The 21,697-nt window shown below is 29.3% G+C and overlaps 1 protein-coding gene across 1 annotated transcript in view; it reads left to right on the top strand.

The window, feature by feature from the left end:
• Nucleotides 1-21,697, top strand: part of LOC130898348 (hemicentin-1-like) — a 310,568-nt gene that overhangs the window by 244,086 nt on the left and 44,785 nt on the right. The window contains exon 6 of the mRNA XM_057807610.1: nt 5,336-5,446. Within this exon, the coding sequence (XP_057663593.1) occupies nt 5,336-5,446 (111 nt within the window). The remainder of the gene's footprint in view (nt 1-5,335; nt 5,447-21,697) is intronic.

Raw genomic sequence — 21,697 nt, 5'->3', positions numbered from 1 at the left:
TATTGAAACGATACAATAATTAACTAGTACTAAATGAGCTTTTGACATCGAGAAATTTCTAGTTATATTTTAAGTTCCATAGATTTTTTCGATCAATACCGTATAAGACTGACGATTAATTTGAGAATATACAATAGCAGATATGTAGTTGTGTCCATCAGTAGAAACACCGCCACTATATCAACTTTGTGCTATAATAACTTCCTCTTTCGACTGAGTTTTACCCATTTTCTTTAAAATTGAATTTTCCACTTAAAATTTTTGAAAATGAATCAACTAACTATACCATCAAACACTTATGTAGTGGCAGGATCTTATTTAATATTTGGATTTTATTATTATCCAAATTATACTTAAGTTAGACGCTCAATTCTAAAGTCTCACTAATCTTGATTAATTATACAAAAATACCACAAATATCGTGTAGCACTAGCAAATGAAACAAATAATTTTTCATTAATCTGTTAATCACTTAAATTTGTTATAGAAAGAAGTATCCTTGCACAGAGGTATATAAAATATATATACTTTCCTTTGGTGACTGAAATATTATGAATTTGCGATTTCAGAACCTCGGTCATGAATGTATTTTTAAAACATTCATATTTTTTTTTGTCTTTACTATAAAGGTGCTTCTAAGTTTAAATTTAGGTATGATTCAAGTACTTTTGCTAAGTTTATAAGTTTGAATGGATTTGGAATTTGTAGTAAATCAATGTACTCGTATAATATACAATGCGACCATAATACAAATAAACTCATTATCAGAAAAAACTATTGGACGAATTATCTTTTATTTGACGATAATTAAATACCTACTTATGTTTAGTATTGAACATTTGTAAACAGTCATTTATTCATATTCACTATTTTTTTTTTTCCTTTATGAAAAATAATTTTCTTGAGAATAACTCACCCGAGTGTAAGATCCATTTTTGACATCTGGTAGGGTCATCCACAGGAAATCGGTACATTTTAATTGTAGGATCTGATCTCTTACTTAGTCTAAATTTGAAATAAACACATTTATTTCCAGCCATTTCTAAAAAATTGAAAAGAAGAAGTGAGTTTATTAAGTAGTTCGCTAAATATACAGTTTTTTTTTCGAAATTGTAAGCTGTAGCTATACATCTTATAATTTGAATATATTAACTAAGAGAGTAGTGATGTATATTAATTGTAATAATATCTTTTTACCTTAAAAATGAAATATATATCCAAGTTCAAAGATTCTCAAATAAAAAAATAATCCAAATGCACAACCAACGAAACTCAACAATAACACAACGAACACAATACAATTATGAACTCAAATTGCAACTTTGCTATAGGCACCCAAAATAAGAAACTTTACAACACAGCTTAAGGGTTGAATATAGTGTTTTAAATAATTTTGGCGCTATCTGTTATTGGGGTAATTCGACAATCAAAGCTAAAAAAACACGTTATTCAAACCACGACGTACAGTAAGAAAAGACGTGCTGTGGACGCCAATTCTCCACTGCCATCTATTGGTGGCGTCAACCTCGTCAAATGATATCCTCATAAGGTTAATCTACTATCCTATTCTTTATACAATGCTACAACTTTATTACATACGATCACAGTTTCCTCTTTTCTACACATTGTGTTGCTTGGTTTGAAAAATATGAATAGTTTTGTGAAAATTTTCAATCATCCATTATTTTTTAAATTATTCAAAATGGATCAATGACTGACACTCAAGTTAATGTACCAATATAATTTATTTAATAGTTACATTATTCTTGCATACATGAACGTTTACTAATATCATTGTTCGATTTTCATGCAAATGAATATATCTGTCTAGTTATACGCCAAATCATAACATTATTGTTGTTTATTCACTAGAAGACATACAGTTCTAAACCGCACGCTAATTGAATCATCTATTAGTTTGATATTACAAACAGACGGATATAATAGTTCTTCTTTTCGTAATTTACTTCACCTTTCATTAATAAACATACCAGAAGCAAGACATATTAAAATTTATATTTCTCTTTTTGTCTCTCTTTGTGTATGTGAACTCCAAATATTCGAAGTTTCTAGTAGGAAGATCAACTAACTAATTACTACTATAAGAGTGTCGGGTAATTTTATAGTTGAAAATGAAATTAATGTTCAATTGGATTCGCAATTTAAATTATTAAAGCCTTTAAGGGAAAATGAGGCTTTGATTCCTGCATCGGAATAGTAATTAAGAACGTTGAAGCATTTAAAATTTTTGAATATAGGCTGTAAATTGTATTATAGAACTAGAAAAAGGAAAAAAGCCTCTCAATATAGAGTTTATTGATTAATAAAGCTAATTACTTCAAATAAACTGAAATAATTTCCTTTTTAAGATGCTTTTATATTTTTATTGGCCTCTTTCGTACATAATCATATTTCTTATGCTACCTCAATAACTTTACAGAATTTAAATACGGAATTGGGTTAAAGGTAATAATCGAATTTCCATTTTACGAAATATTATTCTGTGAAATTGGACACTTACCTCAATTTTTCATAGATGCTGAATTTATTCCATTAATGTTATTTGATAATGTGTTTTCACTCATATTGTTAATTATAAAACAAAAATAATAATTTGAATACAAATTAATCTAACTGTTTTTGTGGTATTAAATAATAGGAATAACTATGTATAAATGAAATTTATTTGCATTTTAGCAATGTAATATTTTCTTTATTGATAATGTTCTCCATTTAAAATATATGTTCGATTATTTACCTCGTAGGTTTATAATAACAGGCATATTTTTTAGTAGAAATATTGATAATTATTACCATCAATATACACAGTGGGCTACAGAAAACAATACACCCCAATATTTGACAGTATTCATTAGATGTTTCTTCTTCGGTGGCTAATTAAAAAAGAAGTATGAAAATAAGGTCTTTTTATCCAAGAAAAATAGTAAACCAAAATATATTCACTCATGGCCGAGCATGTAACAGGTTTCATACAGCCGATTAATAGTATAAATTATAAATAATTATGCACAATTACTATTAGAAAAATATACAATGTGCGTGAAGATATAGATATAAAGTGGGCGGCTAAAATAAAGAACACATTCACATATTAATTTTCGAATTTTTACTTTTTTCAAAGATTAAATATAGCATATTATTGCTACCATCAAATACTGAAATCGAAAGGAAATATGTATATTGAAACATTGAAATACATTTTCTACCTCAATAAAAACATTTTCTCATTCCCCATCAAATGGCATTAAGCTTCGACTGTCGTCAAAATTTAGAATAAGGGGTTCAACTTGCCCATCAATGTCTATATTTCACATTTTAGTTTCAACCATTTTCTGGACATGCTGGATACACTTTTTCCATTTATCAAGTTTAATTGTTTGATATCTTCATGAAAAATATTTTTAACGTCATAAAATTCAAATGTTTTATTTCGGTAGACGCTTAAAGAAGATACTGCCATAATATTTATCGTTTCGAAAATAACGTCATCAACAGTTTTGTCATCATTTTCTTGCATTACATTTGTTTTTTCACTAGCGTTAGAATAAAACTTTTTGCTTCTCTTTTTAGCCAATGTCAAAAACTTCCTAATCTGTCCCCGTGTCAGACATGTTTAAGAAAATGACGGAACATACCAATATAAGCAATTTCACAGCAGTACGATAATACGATACTGTACTACAACTGATCTAGCGGCTTCTTCAGCGATACGGCACTCGTTCTCCCAACGCGGCTTTTTATTTATGGTATATTATGGTGCCACTGATTTGGACCAATTATGGGATGTTCACAATAATTGTTTTGATTCACTATTTTTCTTCGATAAATAGGACTGAAGCGGCTGATGTAGCAATTTTAGGTCATATTGATTTATTTCCTACAATATGTACAAGAAAAGTGAGATTAGGATTAATAAAATAAATCCTGTACTAACTTGTATTCGATATCCGTTATTTAGATACGTTTATCATAAATGTAACCGGAAATTAACACAATTTTCGTTATGAGAATAACGAAAATTCTAGAATGTTCCATATAGTACATACCTAACATACTATTAGATGAAAAGTGTGAATTGGAGGTGAACTCACAAAATTTAAACCGAGAAACATATCTCAAAATATTGGAGGATGCTGTTGATTCCAATCTCACACCTTTAATGGAAAATGATAATTAGTACTCTCTTTTTCCAACAAGACAGCACCACAATAGATTTAATGAAAACAATTCATTGAATTCCCTACTCAATATATCTGGATTTATTTTTTTTGTTAGGTATAATTCATAAAACTTATTCTTGAAACAATTAAGACTCTGTATTATTATTCTGTATGATTAAATTAATGTTTCAATTAGTAACTTCGAAGTAATGGAAATTATTTTTCTCCATTTTCCACCAAAATTCATTTTCAAATATACCAAACTTCAGTGGGAGGTCAAAAATGAAGGATTGCGTACGGGAAACGTTTCTTTCAGCATTTAAAAAATGTAATGCCTCAAAACAATCCGTCCATTCATCATTATATCAAAGCGGAATCCCTACTTTTTCCTAAAATCCTTTGTGTCTGCTCAAGAGATTTTGCCTTTCATGAGGGCGAAAGGTTTCACTGGTGGGAAATTAATTTATTTTGATAATGGTTACTCTTTCATGAGTTTTTTACACTGAATACTAAGAAAAATTTCTTGATAGAAAACAGATAAAGTAAAAAGCCTTGAGCTATTGATCTAAACATGAGAATTATTCTAATAATGTATGAGATAACAGAATAATCTGGTTTGTCCTTTCCTTCAATGGTAGCATGGCTGGATACAACAGGTTGTCACCTATTATCCCGAAACTTCTGGTCGATTACTATCCCAAATATAAATTCAACTACATTAATAAATGTTACAAGTTCCGAAATAGACTTGCTCCCAGCGGGAATATCTCGGCATCACAAATACTATGTTATGCTCTGTTCCTCGACATCTTCGATAGAGTACCAATAGTAAGAGATTATATTTTTTTGTACTAATTGAAATTTCTCATAAAAAATTTCTAATTTGAATATGACTTTCACTTTTTTTATTGAAAATAAACGTTGAAACCTTTGCTTCTTGCTTGAAGAATTAATGAAAATTGGCGTAAGACTGAATAATGTACCAATATTGTATAATATATTGATAATGCATCCAACTGATTTTATATATTGAATTATACAAAAGTTCAACTCACCCTCTAATAATTTCTTCGATGCTGAACGATTTTATTGAACACTTTAATCTTTAAAAGGCACTTATCAATTTTTTATTAATTCCGAATTAATTTTTCCAGTTCCTCCGCAGAAAATGACGATCATGGACGAATCCGGCACGGTTCTAACAACGTTCGTGGGTCCTTTTGCTGAAGGGGCTTCCTTTGTGCTTCGATGCGATGTTTCTGGAGGTAAGAGTTTAATTGACAAGGCAAATTGAGATTTTTATTGGCTTTTTGTTCGGACTCAGATCTTCCGATGGCTTCGTTGAATTTACGGAAAAAGCTTCTTCGTAAAGAATAGATTTTAAATAAATTTTATCTCCGTTCCATAGATGGGCTCAATCTTTTCTGCATTTTTTTGTGAATAGAGTTATATCAAAAAGACGGATTCAGTGATAAAGAACTTATTTTAATTTGTTTTCTCTCTCATTATATATATATATATATATATATATATGTGACAAAAATGTGAATTTACTGAAATTTTTTACATTACGAGTACAATCATAAAAACTTCAGATAAACATTTATCTTAGAAAAATTAATGAATGCGACTCACACAGGGACGATTCTCTATTAGACACATCAGAACAGTGGAAATAACATATGAATATAACAACCAATAAAACAAAAATGTAGTAATTTTATCAAATAGACCTTTGTGCAATTATATGTGAGAAATATTTACTCACTCTATAACATTCTTTGTCTATAGATAGCAGTCAATTCTATTACAAATGTTTATATATAATCTTGATTTCAGGTCTGTTTTAATTGAAAATAAATATCAAAACAGATATATACCTCTTAATCAAAACATAATTTGACATTGACAATTTACAAAACTTTATCAATCATTAGATCACCTATTACATGAATATCAAAATAAAAATCTAGTTTCAACCACACGAAATTTTATCCTTATTTGTCATATCTCAGAAATAAGTAGCATCCTTCAATTGAATTATTCATAGTTATATCGAAAATTATGAAATCAATAATAAATGCTAGTAAAATTGTGTAGAATTTTTTTACCATTGAGAGCTTTTACCGTTTCCGAGAATGTTTTTTGTATTTGATTATTCCAAAAATTTTCGTTATTAAATGTACGTTTTATTGATATTTCATACTTTTTTAATGCAGTTTTTCATCGTACCAATGACTTTTCAATACATTTTCTAAATATTCAAATGTATGTAAACATCGTCACAATAATTACAAGGTACATTTTATATATCACTTATTTGATTTCTCCCTGTTTTAGATTTCAGTTTAATGAAATATTTTGATATTGTAGTGTGTCCTTAGGAATACTTGGACCAACAGACCTATAGCATGGAGTAAGAAATTAACTTTAAATTGGTGAGAAGATGTAGCAGTTTTAATTACTGAGCTGTATAGAAAATGGTAATATTCACATTAAAAAATATTAAAAAAAACCCTCAATGAAATGAAATATCATGAATTTCATTCCACAAAAATGAGGCAACCAAGTCCATAACGAAAAATGATACAGTTATCAAAATAATATAAAATCAATAATGACACATTTTCAGAGGAACCGTTGATATGTTTCAACAATCTAAAAATAAGATTTGAAATACTTTTCCAATAGTTCCATTATTCCATTCCAGTATTGGAGGAAATATAATAGAAGTTATACAAAGAAGAGAAATTGTCAAGTATTAAGAGAGAGAGACCGCGAAACTTTTCATTCACAATTCAGCAGTTTTATAAAATATCAGAATCAATTTTGTTTGTGTCACTGTCAAGAAAGAGTAAAGGTTTTCTTACTTTGCATATCTGTAGGTTTTCTTTATGATACTTATAAAAAAATTAAGCGCAGTTTAGAATAAACTGGGAGAAAAGTTTTTAAAGTTATACTTTTTGGTCTGTTACTTCTTTATTTTTAATTCCAATTCCAAAATTTATTGCTCTACAAATACCTCTCATCCTTAACTAAATCCATTTAGTTTAATATCGATTGTTTTAATATTATTATTTTCTAATGAAATACTACTCACATTTTTTTCTATACTTATTATTTGATTTTGATTTTGTTCTAACGTTCGTCATATCAACCAAATCACATATATTTCTGGTTATTTGTTTGGAAAATTCCCATTATTAGAAGCCTAAAGTAAACTTAGTTTTATTAGAATTTACAAAATAGAGCTACAAATTTTACTTAAATTATTTAGGTCTTTGTATAATTCATCTGACATTGACATAAACATTGAATCATAATTTTCAAAAGTCATTTCTACTTCATATATTCATACACCTTTACCATTTATTAAATTAGTTACTCCTAAACTTTCTGGAATCTTTAAACAACACAATATTAAAATAGCGTACAATCAAACCCTTAATATTCAATCTATTTTTACTAAAGTAAAATATAAAACACTAATCAATAAATTGCCTAACATAGTTTATGAAATACCTTGTTTTAATTGTGAAAAAAAGTACATTGGTCATGAAGGACACAATATGAATTATGAACCTGCCAATTTTGACAACAGAAAAAAGCTACAAAAACGTTTATTTTTAAAAACAACATATATTGCCCAAAATGATCAATGTATTATTAAGAAAACTGATTTAAATAACCTTAGTGTAATTTATGCACATCTTTCAGATTTTAAATAACAAATTCTATAAAAATTCAACGCCATTATATATAAATTTGAACTTCACTTATAATGACCCAACCTATAAAATTTATTGTCATTTATATTTTAGCCAATGAATATTCAACTACATTCATAACGACTTACGAACATCATTCACTACAACTCACACAAAAATCACCGAAAATCTTAATCAATTATTGGAAGTAAAATTTTATTATTTCTATACATTTATACATATTTCTTATATTGTATTTGGATAAAATGGGGTAGTCGGATAAGATGGGGTACCCCCACATTCGTGCCTTTGTCTCGACCGTTAGCATTTGGAGGTGGTCGACCGCGTTGGGCATGATTCTATTTAGTAGCTTAGAGGAAGGTGAATCGAATGTATTTGCAGACAAAATTTAATTTTTTGGACGATTTATTGAAATTTAATGGTAAATAGTTTTTGTGAGGAGTCTAAAATCGTTGATAATATAAGCTCAAGTAAATATCTATGGGTTCAATTACTTTTTAAGCCATGTAATGATATATCTTGTAGAAGGAAACTATAAATTTTAACGGAGTTACAACACATTTTGTTCAATATTTTATATAATATGGCTAGTAATTATGAACGGAAAACAAATCGCTAGTCTTGGTCGGAGGAGAGCATGCACCTTGCAATTCAAGAGGTGATAAATGGAAACATGGGCTATTTCAAAGTTTCAAAGGCATATTCAGTACCCCAGACCACATTTGAGAATCGTGTTAAGAAAGCGAAATCAGGTGCAACTATTTCAAGCTCAAGTTTTAATAAATAAGACATTTTTCTATATATAAGAATAAAGTGAATAAATCTTTCATAGGTTAAGTTCATTACGTACATTAAAATGATCCTGGCAACAAAAATAATTACATCTCGCAGGATGTCAAAACGACCAACACTTTCAACAAACTATTTTTGTTGTATATTCGAATTTCTCGTCATCAAATTAAACGTTATAATGTTTTTTAGTAGTGATATTTCTACATCATGGCACAAAACACGATTCTTATACCATTTTTCATATTAATTAATTAATTAAAGATAACGCTTATTTTAGAATAACCGGGAGAATAACTGTCGTATTTACTTACTTTGAATCATATGTTCAGTGTTTACTTTTGAATTTTTAATAATTTGTTTCTCTATAAATATTGATCGAAGAATTGAAAAATGTATAATAAAAGTTGTATCCAAAACTATTTTTGTCTCAAACCATGCAAGCACCCTATTTTTATATAAATATAGATAAATGCAAAAATACCAATGTGAGAGTATTGAATTTTGAATTTGTATGTTTCTTTATTATGAATATTTTACTCCAAAGAAACCCTCTTTAATCACGTGGAATGATGCAGAAATAATGAATTTTCCCATTAAATATAAGTGATCGATACGGTTAAATATTAATTGACAAAGATAATTTGGATTTTTATTGGCTTCTTGTTCGTTTTCATGGAAGATTCTTTGAATTATGAGAAAAAGGGCTTCTTCAATTTTAGATGAATTCCTCAGACCCTCGTCCACAATTTATTAAATTTTTTATCAAATCTGTTATTATAGCTTTTTATTAAAAAAAATGTATTCGATGGAATATCTCGTCAGTTACATAATATGAAAAGGTTGATAATTTATGGATACCGTTAAAATATCATCCAATAATTTATATTTGAAAATTTAATATTACTACATCATATATTAAGAAGAGATGTAATATTTCTGGAAGTTTATCTTCAAAACACCGTTTTCTTTATAATTTGCATAGTATTCAGCAAAATAGATATTAGGATGCAATTTATGTTGAATGATTTGTTTAGTTACTAATATTAAGGGAACGATGGGTCTAGGAAAGCCATATACTATTTGGAACATTGTGATAACTGGAAGTTGAAGACATTATCCCAAAATGCGCTAAAAACTTATCAAGCTAAATGGGCATGCTAATTATAATGGAATATAGAATAATGCAATGACAGAAATTTTTCGGCAGTAACTTTTAAGAGAGCATTCAATAATCTGGGCCACAAAACTTACTTTTTTCCTTTTCGTTCTTCTTTTGCATCAGTATTTTGTGGGAAAAAGAAGAGCCTTTGCTAACAAAAATTCAGAGGAAAACTAGACTAGTGTGGGCAAAACAATACAAATTCTATTACACTATTTGGAGTTGTGTATCATTAAAAGTGAAGGAATTCAATTCTTTTGTTATTTTTTTAAACAGTTATTAAAGGTGGGGTGAATTTATACACACGGTGTTTCTTAATTATTTTATTTATACACTAAATGCACCAAAGAAATGACCATCTAGTGAACTATGCGCTAAGACTTATCATTACGCAGTTATTTTCATTTCCTAATGTATTAATTTGTTTATACACACCTTCTACTTACTTATTCGAAGATAAACAAACACCTATTTATATAGAACGTATTCATCGACAATTTGGTTTTAGAATGTAAACAAATAAAAAAATTGGATCATTTCTAATTCATATTTATCAATAAATGAATTGCTTTTGCCAGCATAGTTCTGTTAGTTCGCTAACTTCAGTGATACAAAGCTTCGTATACTATCATTCTGTCACTTATTTTGCTTGTCAACGAACAGTGAGACGACTACGAAATTTGTTAGAGCGAGAAAAATACTCTAACAAACCCGAAAGCCGCGTTTATTTGAGACGCGAAATTATTGAGAAAACGCAATAACACCACAGCTTCTAGAAACCAGTACTAAACCAATTCGCTCCGAGTTTGACTACAACGCCACAGTGAATATGAACTACGGAAGGCTGTCAGAGCATGTTTTATTACGTTTTTTAATAGTAAACAGGAAAATTTTGGAATAAAAGTATAATAAATAGTAATAAATAGTCATCAAAAATAAATGTAACAATTTAATACTTACTACAATTTTATAATTATCTTGAACAAGCCAAAAACACAAGTAAGTATAATGATAAAATATATAACAGAATGCAGTAAACATATATAATGTTAAGTTGCTTTAAACTGTTTTTTAAATGGAATAAGTAAATATTTGCTTAATTAATCAATTTTCTAATTATTTTCAGTTAAACCAAAGACATGGATATTATTATTAAAACAGGACTTCAATCCATCAGCCATCAAATAAAATTTCAACCAGAAACTATGACCAAGGGTAAAAATCTTGTTCTTGCTGGACATGTGAGAGAAGTTGAGGAACATCTACGAAACTTTGACTGATAATTTAGATACTAGTAACAAAGAAGATGAAAGTACATCTGAAAAACGAAGCTTTACTGGAAATGATCTTGCAAATAGTTTTATATAATTTATTTTCTATGATGTATAATGGTGAAAAAGTCAATACAGTATTTTTATACTTAGTTACTGAAAAAGCAATCTTATATATTAAAAAAATTGATGATTTCCATTCCGAGTCCGTTCAGGCGTTCTACCCAACCGATTTGCTTAATTTTTTTTATCAATGAAAGGTATTGATGCACAGATCAGCCATCAACCAACGGATTTCATCTAATTTTCACCATTCTCAAGTTATGCTCAATTGCGATTTCCCCCTGTACATTACTTACGGGAGTTTTTCACATACACACGTTCTATCCTCAATATCTCAGGTTCTATTCAAGATAGAGACTTCGTTTTGGTTTAAGAACACTCGCTGAAACACCTTCTTTCTTTAGAGTTTTTGAACAATTAAATCGGTTGAGCTGGAGAGAAGCTAGGCGCGGACATTCAATGTGGAGTTATGGATTTTTGTAGGTATTTGGCAATTTTTCTATATTCAAAGAACTATATCGCAGGTTCTAAAACAGCTACAGGGTTCGTTTTGGTTTAAGAAGACTCGCTGAAACACCTTCTTCTTTTGAGTTTTTGAACACTTAAATCGGTTGAGTTTGAGAGGAGCTAGGCGCGGACATTCAATGTGGAGTTATGGATTTTTGTAGGTTTTTGGCAATTTTTCTACATTCAGTTTTTTACCTCCAATAAAATGATCACTACAAATATAATCATATGGCTTGGTAACCCACGGTGATCCATCAACGCTAAAAATTATATTTTTTATTAATTTTATCACAGTATTAATTAAACTGTTTGCAAAATAAAAATTTTTTCACTGTAATTCCTTTTTTTTTTAATCATTGCATTTTTATAATATTAAAATTTATTCATTTATAAATTTTAGTTTTCCTTTTTTATAACAGAATTCTAGAAAAATGATTTACTTATACTAAACTTAACAATTTTACAAATATTTACAATACTTCGAATTATTATTTTTGTAAACAATAAGGTTATGATTATACATTACTTAAACCTCTTAACTGCAGCTATCCATCTATTCCGTTGATTTATTTTCTATGTAGCGGTTGAAAATTTATAAAATTTGCACTACACATTAACTCTGGTGACCCATTTTCATTTAATTTATTATAATTAGAACAAACAAAAAAATTTAAGGTGGATTTGTTTATAATTTCGGTTATAATAGCCTCCCGTAATGCTCAAAGTGACCACTGCGAACGCTTCAGTCGATTTAATTTCCTCTACCATGCCTTCCTCCCATTAATAAGTAATTTGAACTTATTTCAGGAATACACAGTATTTTAAGTTAATTGACTTTTATTATATTAATGGAATATCAGAAAAAAATTTATTAAAATAATTATATAATTATTGGATTTATTTGACTGACGCTTATTTTACTCGTATAAAATCATGACGAACATTTTTAAATTATCAAAATCTTGTTAAAATTCCACATATTTCATATATCCATACGTTTATTTGGTGTAAAATTGTTGAATCGAGGTTTGTTAATTCTGACAGCCTTTCAAGAATGTCAACCAACAAAAAAATGTGTGAAGTCTGTCTGTTACCCTTTATTAATTGTCGATGTGGATTGAGATTTTTATTGGTTTTCTGTTTGAAATGCCTATTATAATCGTCAGCTTCAGTTTTGTAAAAAAGGGAATCGAAAAAAAAATTATGTTTAAATAAAAACCAGCTACCTTTAGACAGTGCTATTACATGTTTTATTATTACAATATAACAATATACTACATATCATCAAACAATGTTAGTAATTAAATAATTCAAAATGTTCGAATTTGATCAAAGTACAAATAAATGTTATAACAAAAGTTGAAATGCATATTACAATAAAACGTACATAATCGCGTCGGAAAGTTTTGTTATTCCCCTTGAACCAATTTATTTCTAACTAAAACTAGTAAAGCCAACTCTGCACTGGCATTGCGTCGCTAAGCAATCTGACCTCTCCCAAACAGATTGCAGCATTTAGATTACTCTAGAGACTAATGGGGAAAGCAAAACATGAACCATTGCAGAAGAAAGATACGTTCTTTGCGGATGATATTTCAGCATTGTGAAAACTTTTCGGTCGAGCTTTGTCTCTAATGCCCATTCTCGATGTTCTGACGATGGTATCGAAGAAGTTTCTGCGGATTTCCTTTCAATGTTGTTTTTCTTATTGATAGAACACGATTACTTGTGGTTACATCCATCGATTTATTGTTTGGAGAAATAAATATATGGGAATGAATATTACAACCGTATATACATAATGTTTCAAAGATAATATAATTAAAAAATTAGTTCAAATATTATCAAACTGATACCTTGGAAGTATATATACTAATAGGTATTTTGTATCACAAAAATTGGGTTTACAAGTAGTACATTGTAGTCAGATTTCGACTGGTACCTTCGTCAATAACCAAACGACGTGCATCCAAATCCTAAAGTGTAGGTGAAATTGGGTGTAACTCTTTCTGCAATCTAATTAAAACGTTTTAGTCATCAAAAACAAATGAGTTGACTTGAAGGATTTTCGTTCATCAACTTAAATGGATGACCTTTATTATCAATTTTGTATTAATACTGGTTAACTTAAATGATATTAATTAAAAAGTAGATTGTACGAAATATATTATTCAAATTCACTAGAAACTGAGCAAAAACTTATCTTTGGAAGGATTGAAGTAGTAATTTTCCTTTGAATCCAGTTACATGCCCCAAAGATTAATTATTCTATACATTCATTCCAATAATTTTTTCAAGGAATATGTTGTTTATAAACTGAAATGAATGATATCAGATCCAAGTTTTATATTTTCATTTTATGCGTTATATTTCAGAGATACTTTATTAATTGATTGTGTTGACTTGATTTTTCTTTTAGATTGAAATATAAATATATGATATTCGATTAGTTTGTCGACATGAGGGTTAATTATAAATTTGTTTAAAAAAGAAACGTACATCAGCTTAATCAGTAACTTTATTGCTATTTATAAGAATTGGATTAGCCAAAAATGATAACAGTTATTCGGATTCATCATTATAAACTGAACATAATAAACTACATCTTTTGAAAAACTCTTTATACCACTTGTGAAAAATACTTAAAACAGCACGCTGTACGTTACAAAACGTATTGCATTAAAATTTATGCCCAATTTGTTTACTGTTGAATGTATTTTCGCTATCGCGTATAACGACGATCCACCCCTAAAATACTCGTTTATTTACGTATTTAACGTTTCTTTGGAGAATCCTTACAAGTATATAGCCGCTATTTGCATAATAATTGAATAACCCAAAGAGTCTGCTACCAATATCAGGAAGAAAGTTAATGGTGTCTGAATTCAATTTTAGATAACGTGCGTGATTTTATATACAGCCCTATATTCAAGTTGAGAATAAATACATCGAATGAATGAAATAATATTGTCCAGTAGTATATCAGAAATATGAATAGTTCAAAAGCAAACAGCTCTATCAACTAGTGTTGATTAGAAATCAATGAAGTTAAAAATTTCCTAGTATCTTTTACTGTTCTAAGTTAAGAGTTTCATACAATCTTTTAGTCTGTTCTGTTATAAGCTGGGGGGATCTTATCATTGACAGTTAATCTTCCTAACATATCCTCTTTAAATACTTTGGAAATTGTTATGGGTTAAGTTTTAGTGTGAAAACGCATAGAGTGGAATTAGTTATCCTTCCGCGCATCCAGTGTGAATTTCAGAACGTAAACAGTGGCGTATCGTATTTTAATTCATTATTGAATTTCCATATCCTTCAGCAGAAAACACTTGCTCCAAAAATCTCAGCTACCTTTGTTAATTATCTGAATATGTATCTTGTGCTAATTTGTCAAAAATGTAAGCCACACAATATTAATACAAAAATTATGACACCAAAATTTTTTTATAGAAATCACTTTAGGCTTCTTCGACTCCTGTAAATATAGAGTGAGAATATTGATCTCTTCGCGCTCATACTAAACTTTTATTTCAAAATTAATTCGACCCATCATATAACTGAAACCCCTGAAACAGTGATACGGAATCAAAAATTGTGGCAACCTACATTATTAATTCCTTGTTTCATTTCAATTCACAATACCTTCCGAGAGCTACTACATCCTGCCTGTCTTTCTATTCAAGATTAATGATAGAACTTTAAATTAATCTATTTTGGTTCTATAAAACTCTATGAAAGTCAATATCGAATGAAAGGAGAATTTGTTGATTTCTTAATTGATGGGTTAATCAACGTTCATCAATATAATACAAGATTCCAATTTTTATTTAGTCCGTATTTCATGAAATTTCTACCACACAATGTGGTTTTCCTGCTCTATCCATTCTTATTTTTTTCGCGTGTGTGAAATCATTAGTTCACTCTTAGCTTTGTATTCGTACATGTATCTAAGTGGTGAAAAACCGGAAGCTTAAGTACCGTGTCGTGATACAATGTTGTGCGAAATTGGGTGGTTCGGCGATTAAAACCTGGTTTTTAAGTGAGACCCTGAAACGAAGCTCCATAGTCAAAACCAAAAAAGCTCGCATGGAAAGTCGACAGTGAAAACGAGGCACATCTGATTCTTCTACAGTCTCGGTGAGGTTTCTACAGATCTCGTTGCACCTTGACATGCCTTGCATGAACTATTTTTAATACTCATTCATTTATTCTCCCACTACGCGTTAACTATGACGTAGCTTCCACCTTTTGACTTCTTTTTTAATCTAAAATTCATAAAAATTGGCAAAAAAATGCAGTTTGAATCTATTTAGGACATTCAAATAACATTACATCAGAATTCGATTAGAGCTGTCTGTATGATATTCTGAGGCAATTGGCCCCATACAAATGTTGATGTAATCTATTGATACAGTTCCCAAAAATCACAGCAACATTTAATTGAGGCGCTCATCAGAGATAGGCTACGAAAAATGAGAAGTGAAATTAATTTCATGTAAATAGATCAAAAGAGCTAACGTATACTCAAATTTCGGTTCCATAGATTATACAGCGGCTTGACTTATCTAAGAAATCGATTTGTATAGTGACATTCAGTGAGAATGTCTAATTTTTCATGTACCACATAGTACATAAGCAGAAAAAGGTAGGGCGTCATTTAGGTTTTTTTAAAATGATCTACAACATGCTTTTGCATACAAAAAGTTGCTGTAGCTAAAGGGCTAGAGAAAAAAGTTTCCTCTCAATAGCAATGAATACGTCAGACGTAAAATCAATTCACTTTTTTGACATAAAAACACAAAACATGACACTAAACACTACTTGCTATCCTAACAACGAGGTAATAAACAAATTTCTCCATATTCACTTGACGATTTAAAAAGAATCTACCAAGGACGCTCGCGGGAATGTTTTTAGAACTCTTCGCAGCATATTTCTTATCCGTGTTGTTGGTATTTTCTCTATCTATCCTTTTTCATCTAGTTAATTTTGAATGTATTTGATTAGCTTTTTTTCGATCGATTATAGTTGCTTACTAGTATATGCAGGCAGCACCAATTTGTGCATGAATTTCAAAGACGCATTATTTATAAAAAGGTTTATCTTATTTCATCAAAAGATTAAAATTAAACGTTACATTCATTCTTCTCCCAAATTGTATATAATTTATTATATCAATTTTTCATAATAATAAATATTGAACACAAACAGTTATTATCATAAAATATTAACAATATAAATATAATTTTTGCCTTGATTTATCATTTCCAAATATGAATGTAATTTATTCAGTAATTATAGAGTTACTTGTCTATAATGATGTTTCGATGGCTGTTTCGGTCTACAATAATAATTATTAGGGAATAAATTGGCATAATCTTACTAATGAACATTGATAAACACTTGATACTATTACTGTAGTTGTCCTAGTTAGTATATTATGCCAAGATATCCAATACCATTAATCAACTGTATTTAGAATATCTAAACAGGATGTCTTCTAAATATGAATTTTTATTTGAATACAACATTTATTTAGAGTATTGCTAGAATCCCACCTCTTTTGCAGTTATATCATTAATTTACTGATTGGTTGTTCTGGTTAGTGAAAAATTGGTAATCTTTCACATCAACTCCTTTACTTACTTTACGTAGAGACTACTAAATAATCCTTCTTATTGGTTTTCCATAATGCTTGGACGTCATTATTATATTTATTAATTCATTCATAACTTATTTATTGTAAGGATTTTCTATCATTTATATGGAAAATTGTGATATGAGACTCATTTTTTTCTTGATAATAAACCGTCGCAATTAATTTTTCAAAAAAGATCTTAGGTATTCAACTATAAACTGTATTTCATTGATACTTTTGAGAGGGGATTGTATAAAGAGGGTGATCATGAAGTAAACATACGCTTTGCCAAATGGGACAACCTTTATAGTTACTATATCCAGATTTTTTCAAAAAATTCTCAATCTTACAATATACAGCATTCTCAAACTATATAGGGTTGTTTCAAACTCGTTCACGGAATAGACTGTGAAGAGTCGGTCTTGTTCGGTTATTATGGGTGAGTCTAAAGTTTGGCGGATGCGGTACGGATGTTCTCGGAAAGGTTTTTTTACATGTTTTTCATTACTTATTTGAAGCGGCGATTTATCTATATTGTTTTTATTCAACCAATTTCCAAGATGGCCTGTTTATTTGTTTGCTTACTTTTTATTAGTTTGTTCACTTTCTAGAACCGAATTGTAGAGAAATTCTGCTTGTATAAATAATTGATTGTCATAGTTAACGGATCGAAATAGTGAAACATAACCGGTTAAAATGAATAAGTTATATGAGTTAGTTAATTATTAGTGGATAATTATTACAACTAGTGAGTAGTTTAGTGTTTAGTGCCTAGTTTATTATTTGTAGTTTGGCGGATGCGGTAGTTCTCGGAAAGGTTTTTTACATGTTTTTCATTACTTATTTGAAGCGGCGATTTATCTATATTGTTTTTATTCAACCAATTTCCAAGATGGCCTGTTTATTCTTTTGCTTACTTTTTATTAGTTTGTTCACTTTCTAGAACCGAATTGTAGAGAAATTCTGCTTGTATAAATAATTGATTGTCATAGTTAACGGATCGAAATAGTGAAACATAACCGGTTAAAATGAATAAGTTATATGAGTTAGTTAATTATTAGTGGATAATTATTACAACTAGTGAGTAGTTTAGTGTTTATTGCCTAGTTTATTATTTGTAGTTTGGCGGATGCGGTAGTTCTCGGAAAGGTTTTTTACATGTTTTCATTACTTATTTGAAGCGGCGATTTATCTATATTGTTTTTATTCAACCAATTTCCAAGATGGCCTGTTTATTCTTTTGCTTACTTTTTATTAGTTTGTTCACTTTCTAGAACCGAATTGTAGAGAAATTCTGCTTGTATAAATAATTGATTGTCATAGTTAACGGATCGAAATAGTGAAACATAACCGGTTAAAATGAATAAGTTATATGAGTTAGTTAATTATTAGTGGATAATTATTACAACTAGTAAGTAGTTTAGTGTTTAGTGCCTAGTTTATTATTTGTAGTTTGGCGGATGCGGTAGTTCTCGGAAAGGTTTTTTACATGTTTTTCATTACTTATTTGAAGCGGCGATTTATCTATATTGTTTTTATTCAATCAATTTCCAAGATGGCCTGTTTATTCTTTTGCTTACTTTTTATTAGTTTGTTCACTTTCTAGAACCGAATTGTAGAGAAATTCTGCTTGTATAAATAATTGATTGTCATAGTTAACGGATCGAAATAGTGAAACATAACCGGTTAAAATGAATAAGTTATATGAGTTAGTTAATTATTAGTGGATAATTATTACAACTAGTGAGTAGTTTAGTGTTTAGTGCCTAGTTTATTATTTGTAGTTTGGCGGATGCGGTAGTTCTCGGAAAGGTTTTTTACATGTTTTCATTACTTATTTGAAGCGGCGATTTATCTATATTGTTTTTATTCAACCAATTTCCAAGATGGCCTGTTTATTCTTTTGCTTACTTTTTATTAGTTTGTTCACTTTCTAGAACCGAATTGTAGAGAAATTCTGCTTGTATAAATAATTGAATGTCATAGTTAACGGATCGAAATAGTAAAACATAACCGGTTAAAATGAATAAGTTATATGAGTTAGTTAATTATTAGTGGATAATTATTACAACTAGTGAGTAGTTTAGTGTTTATTGCCTAGTTTATTATTTGTAGTTTGGCGGATGCGGTAGTTCTCGGAAAGGTTTTTTACATGTTTTCATTACTTATTTGAAGCGGCGATTTATCTATATTGTTTTTATTCAACCAATTTCCAAGATGGCCTGTTTATTCTTTTGCTTACTTTTTATTAGTTTGTTCACTTTCTAGAACCGAATTGTAGAGAAATTCTGCTTGTATAAATAATTGATTGTCATAGTTAACGGATCGAAATAGTGAAACATAACCGGTTAAAATGAATAAGTTATATGAGTTAGTTAATTATTAGTGGATAATTATTACAACTAGTGAGTAGTTTAGTGTTTATTGCCTAGTTTATTATTTGTAGTTTGGCGGATGCGGTAGTTCTCGGAAAGGTTTTTTACATGTTTTTCATTACTTATTTGAAGCGGCGATTTATCTATATTGTTTTTATTCAACCAATTTCCAAGATGGCCTGTTTATTCTTTTGCTTACTTTTTATTAGTTTGTTCACTTTCTAGAACCGAATTGTAGAGAAATTCTGCTTGTATAAATAATTGAATGTCATAGTTAACGGATCGAAATAGTAAAACATAACCGGTTAAAATGAATAAGTTATATAAGTTAGTTATTTATTTGTGGATAATTATTACAACTAGTGAGTAGTTTAGTGTTTAGTGCCTAGTTTATTATTTGTAGTGTGAGTTTTTGAATAAATTAAGAAGTAAGGAGCAGTGTGTATAAATTCATTCACCGTTAGAAACAGTTCAAATAAATATCAAAAACACTACAGGATATTAAGAAGATATAATCCTCGATCTTACAATACCTTTATGTAGTGTTATCAAATTATATAGGGTATTCAATAACATACGACCATTTATAATTTGAAATATCTGCAAAATAAATACTATTGAATGAACTAGAAGTAATGAACTAGAACCACCTTTCAAAAACCCATTTTTATGAATTATTGAGTGGAATATTTTAAAAAAGTCGTGCAAAAATATTCTCAATAAAATGATATACCGCTATTCACGCGACCGTCAAAAAATGTGGCCAAATTATGTAGTATTGAATAAACTGTTTCCACTACCACCCAACCAACAATCACAATTATACTTTCTCACGCGCGTTTCGACAACCAAGTTATCGTCTTCAGACACTGAAGGTAAACTAAAGTCTTTATTAAAATATGATATTGACACTGACAATTTGCGTATTTATATTAATCAATATTTCATTCATTTCTTATTGGAACAAAGTTCTATTTTGATTGCAAATTGTCAGTGTCAATATCATATTTTGATGAAGATATAAAATTAGTCGTAACGTCAATTTTTATCTCTCCGAATCTTAAGTCTCCGAAGACAATAACTTGGTTATCGAACCGCATGTCAGACAGTGTGATTGTGAGTGTTGGTGTAGTAGTAGCGCAAGCATTATATTCAGTATGAATATCACCAACGGTTCCAGAAATTCCAACTTACCAATTACGTGGTATTAACCCAAACATTCATAGATTTTTCTATTTCACCTAGTTGGTACAATGTGCAAACAGCTTATGGAGTTTGACAAAAGTTATATCAACTTCCAGTTCTATTAGAGGCCTTATCGCCAAGAAGCACAATCTCAACAGACTAAAACGCGAGCAAAGCCACATAAAGGTCATACGATAATAATTCGATAAGGTTTGTTGAGTGATGGCTCCAAATTCGCCATCAAACTCATTTGATTTTAATAAATACATGAAAATATTGATATAATTTTACCCATTAATTAAGAAAGTGGAGGAGAGAAGTTATTTCACTATATAAATAGCACCTGCGCCGACTCTGTCTAAAGGAGAGGTAACAGACCACTTAAATGGTAATTTTCAGCAAAAACGTACCTTCTAAAAGTAGCATTATCTCTGAATTCTCTATTTGCACAAACTTATTTTAAATTTAATTAGTTGTTAAGGGAATATTTTTATTTTTACGGCTTCATATTCCACATCTAAGTATTTTGCGTTTCTCGTCTTTACCGGTTATTAAAGGAATTTAATGTGTCATCACTTTTCGCGAAAATTTGCATTTATAAATAATCAATTGGAATTTGAATGGAAAATTTGTATCAATACTCTGAATGGTAATTGAACAGTTATTTGAATAGTTCTCCTATTCCTAAGATAGACCATTGAAAATAATTCTTGGTATTATTGCCACTACTCAATTTTCAACTTGGGCACACATACAACATTCATTTTATTGTTGTATATAAAGAATGATTTTGAT

This window comes from Diorhabda carinulata, chromosome 1, assembly GCF_026250575.1.
Source record: "Diorhabda carinulata isolate Delta chromosome 1, icDioCari1.1, whole genome shotgun sequence".
In the NCBI taxonomy this organism is placed as follows: domain Eukaryota; kingdom Metazoa; phylum Arthropoda; class Insecta; order Coleoptera; family Chrysomelidae; genus Diorhabda; species Diorhabda carinulata.
Note: the sequence above shows the minus strand (reverse complement) of the source record. Positions and strands in the feature narration are given on the sequence as shown.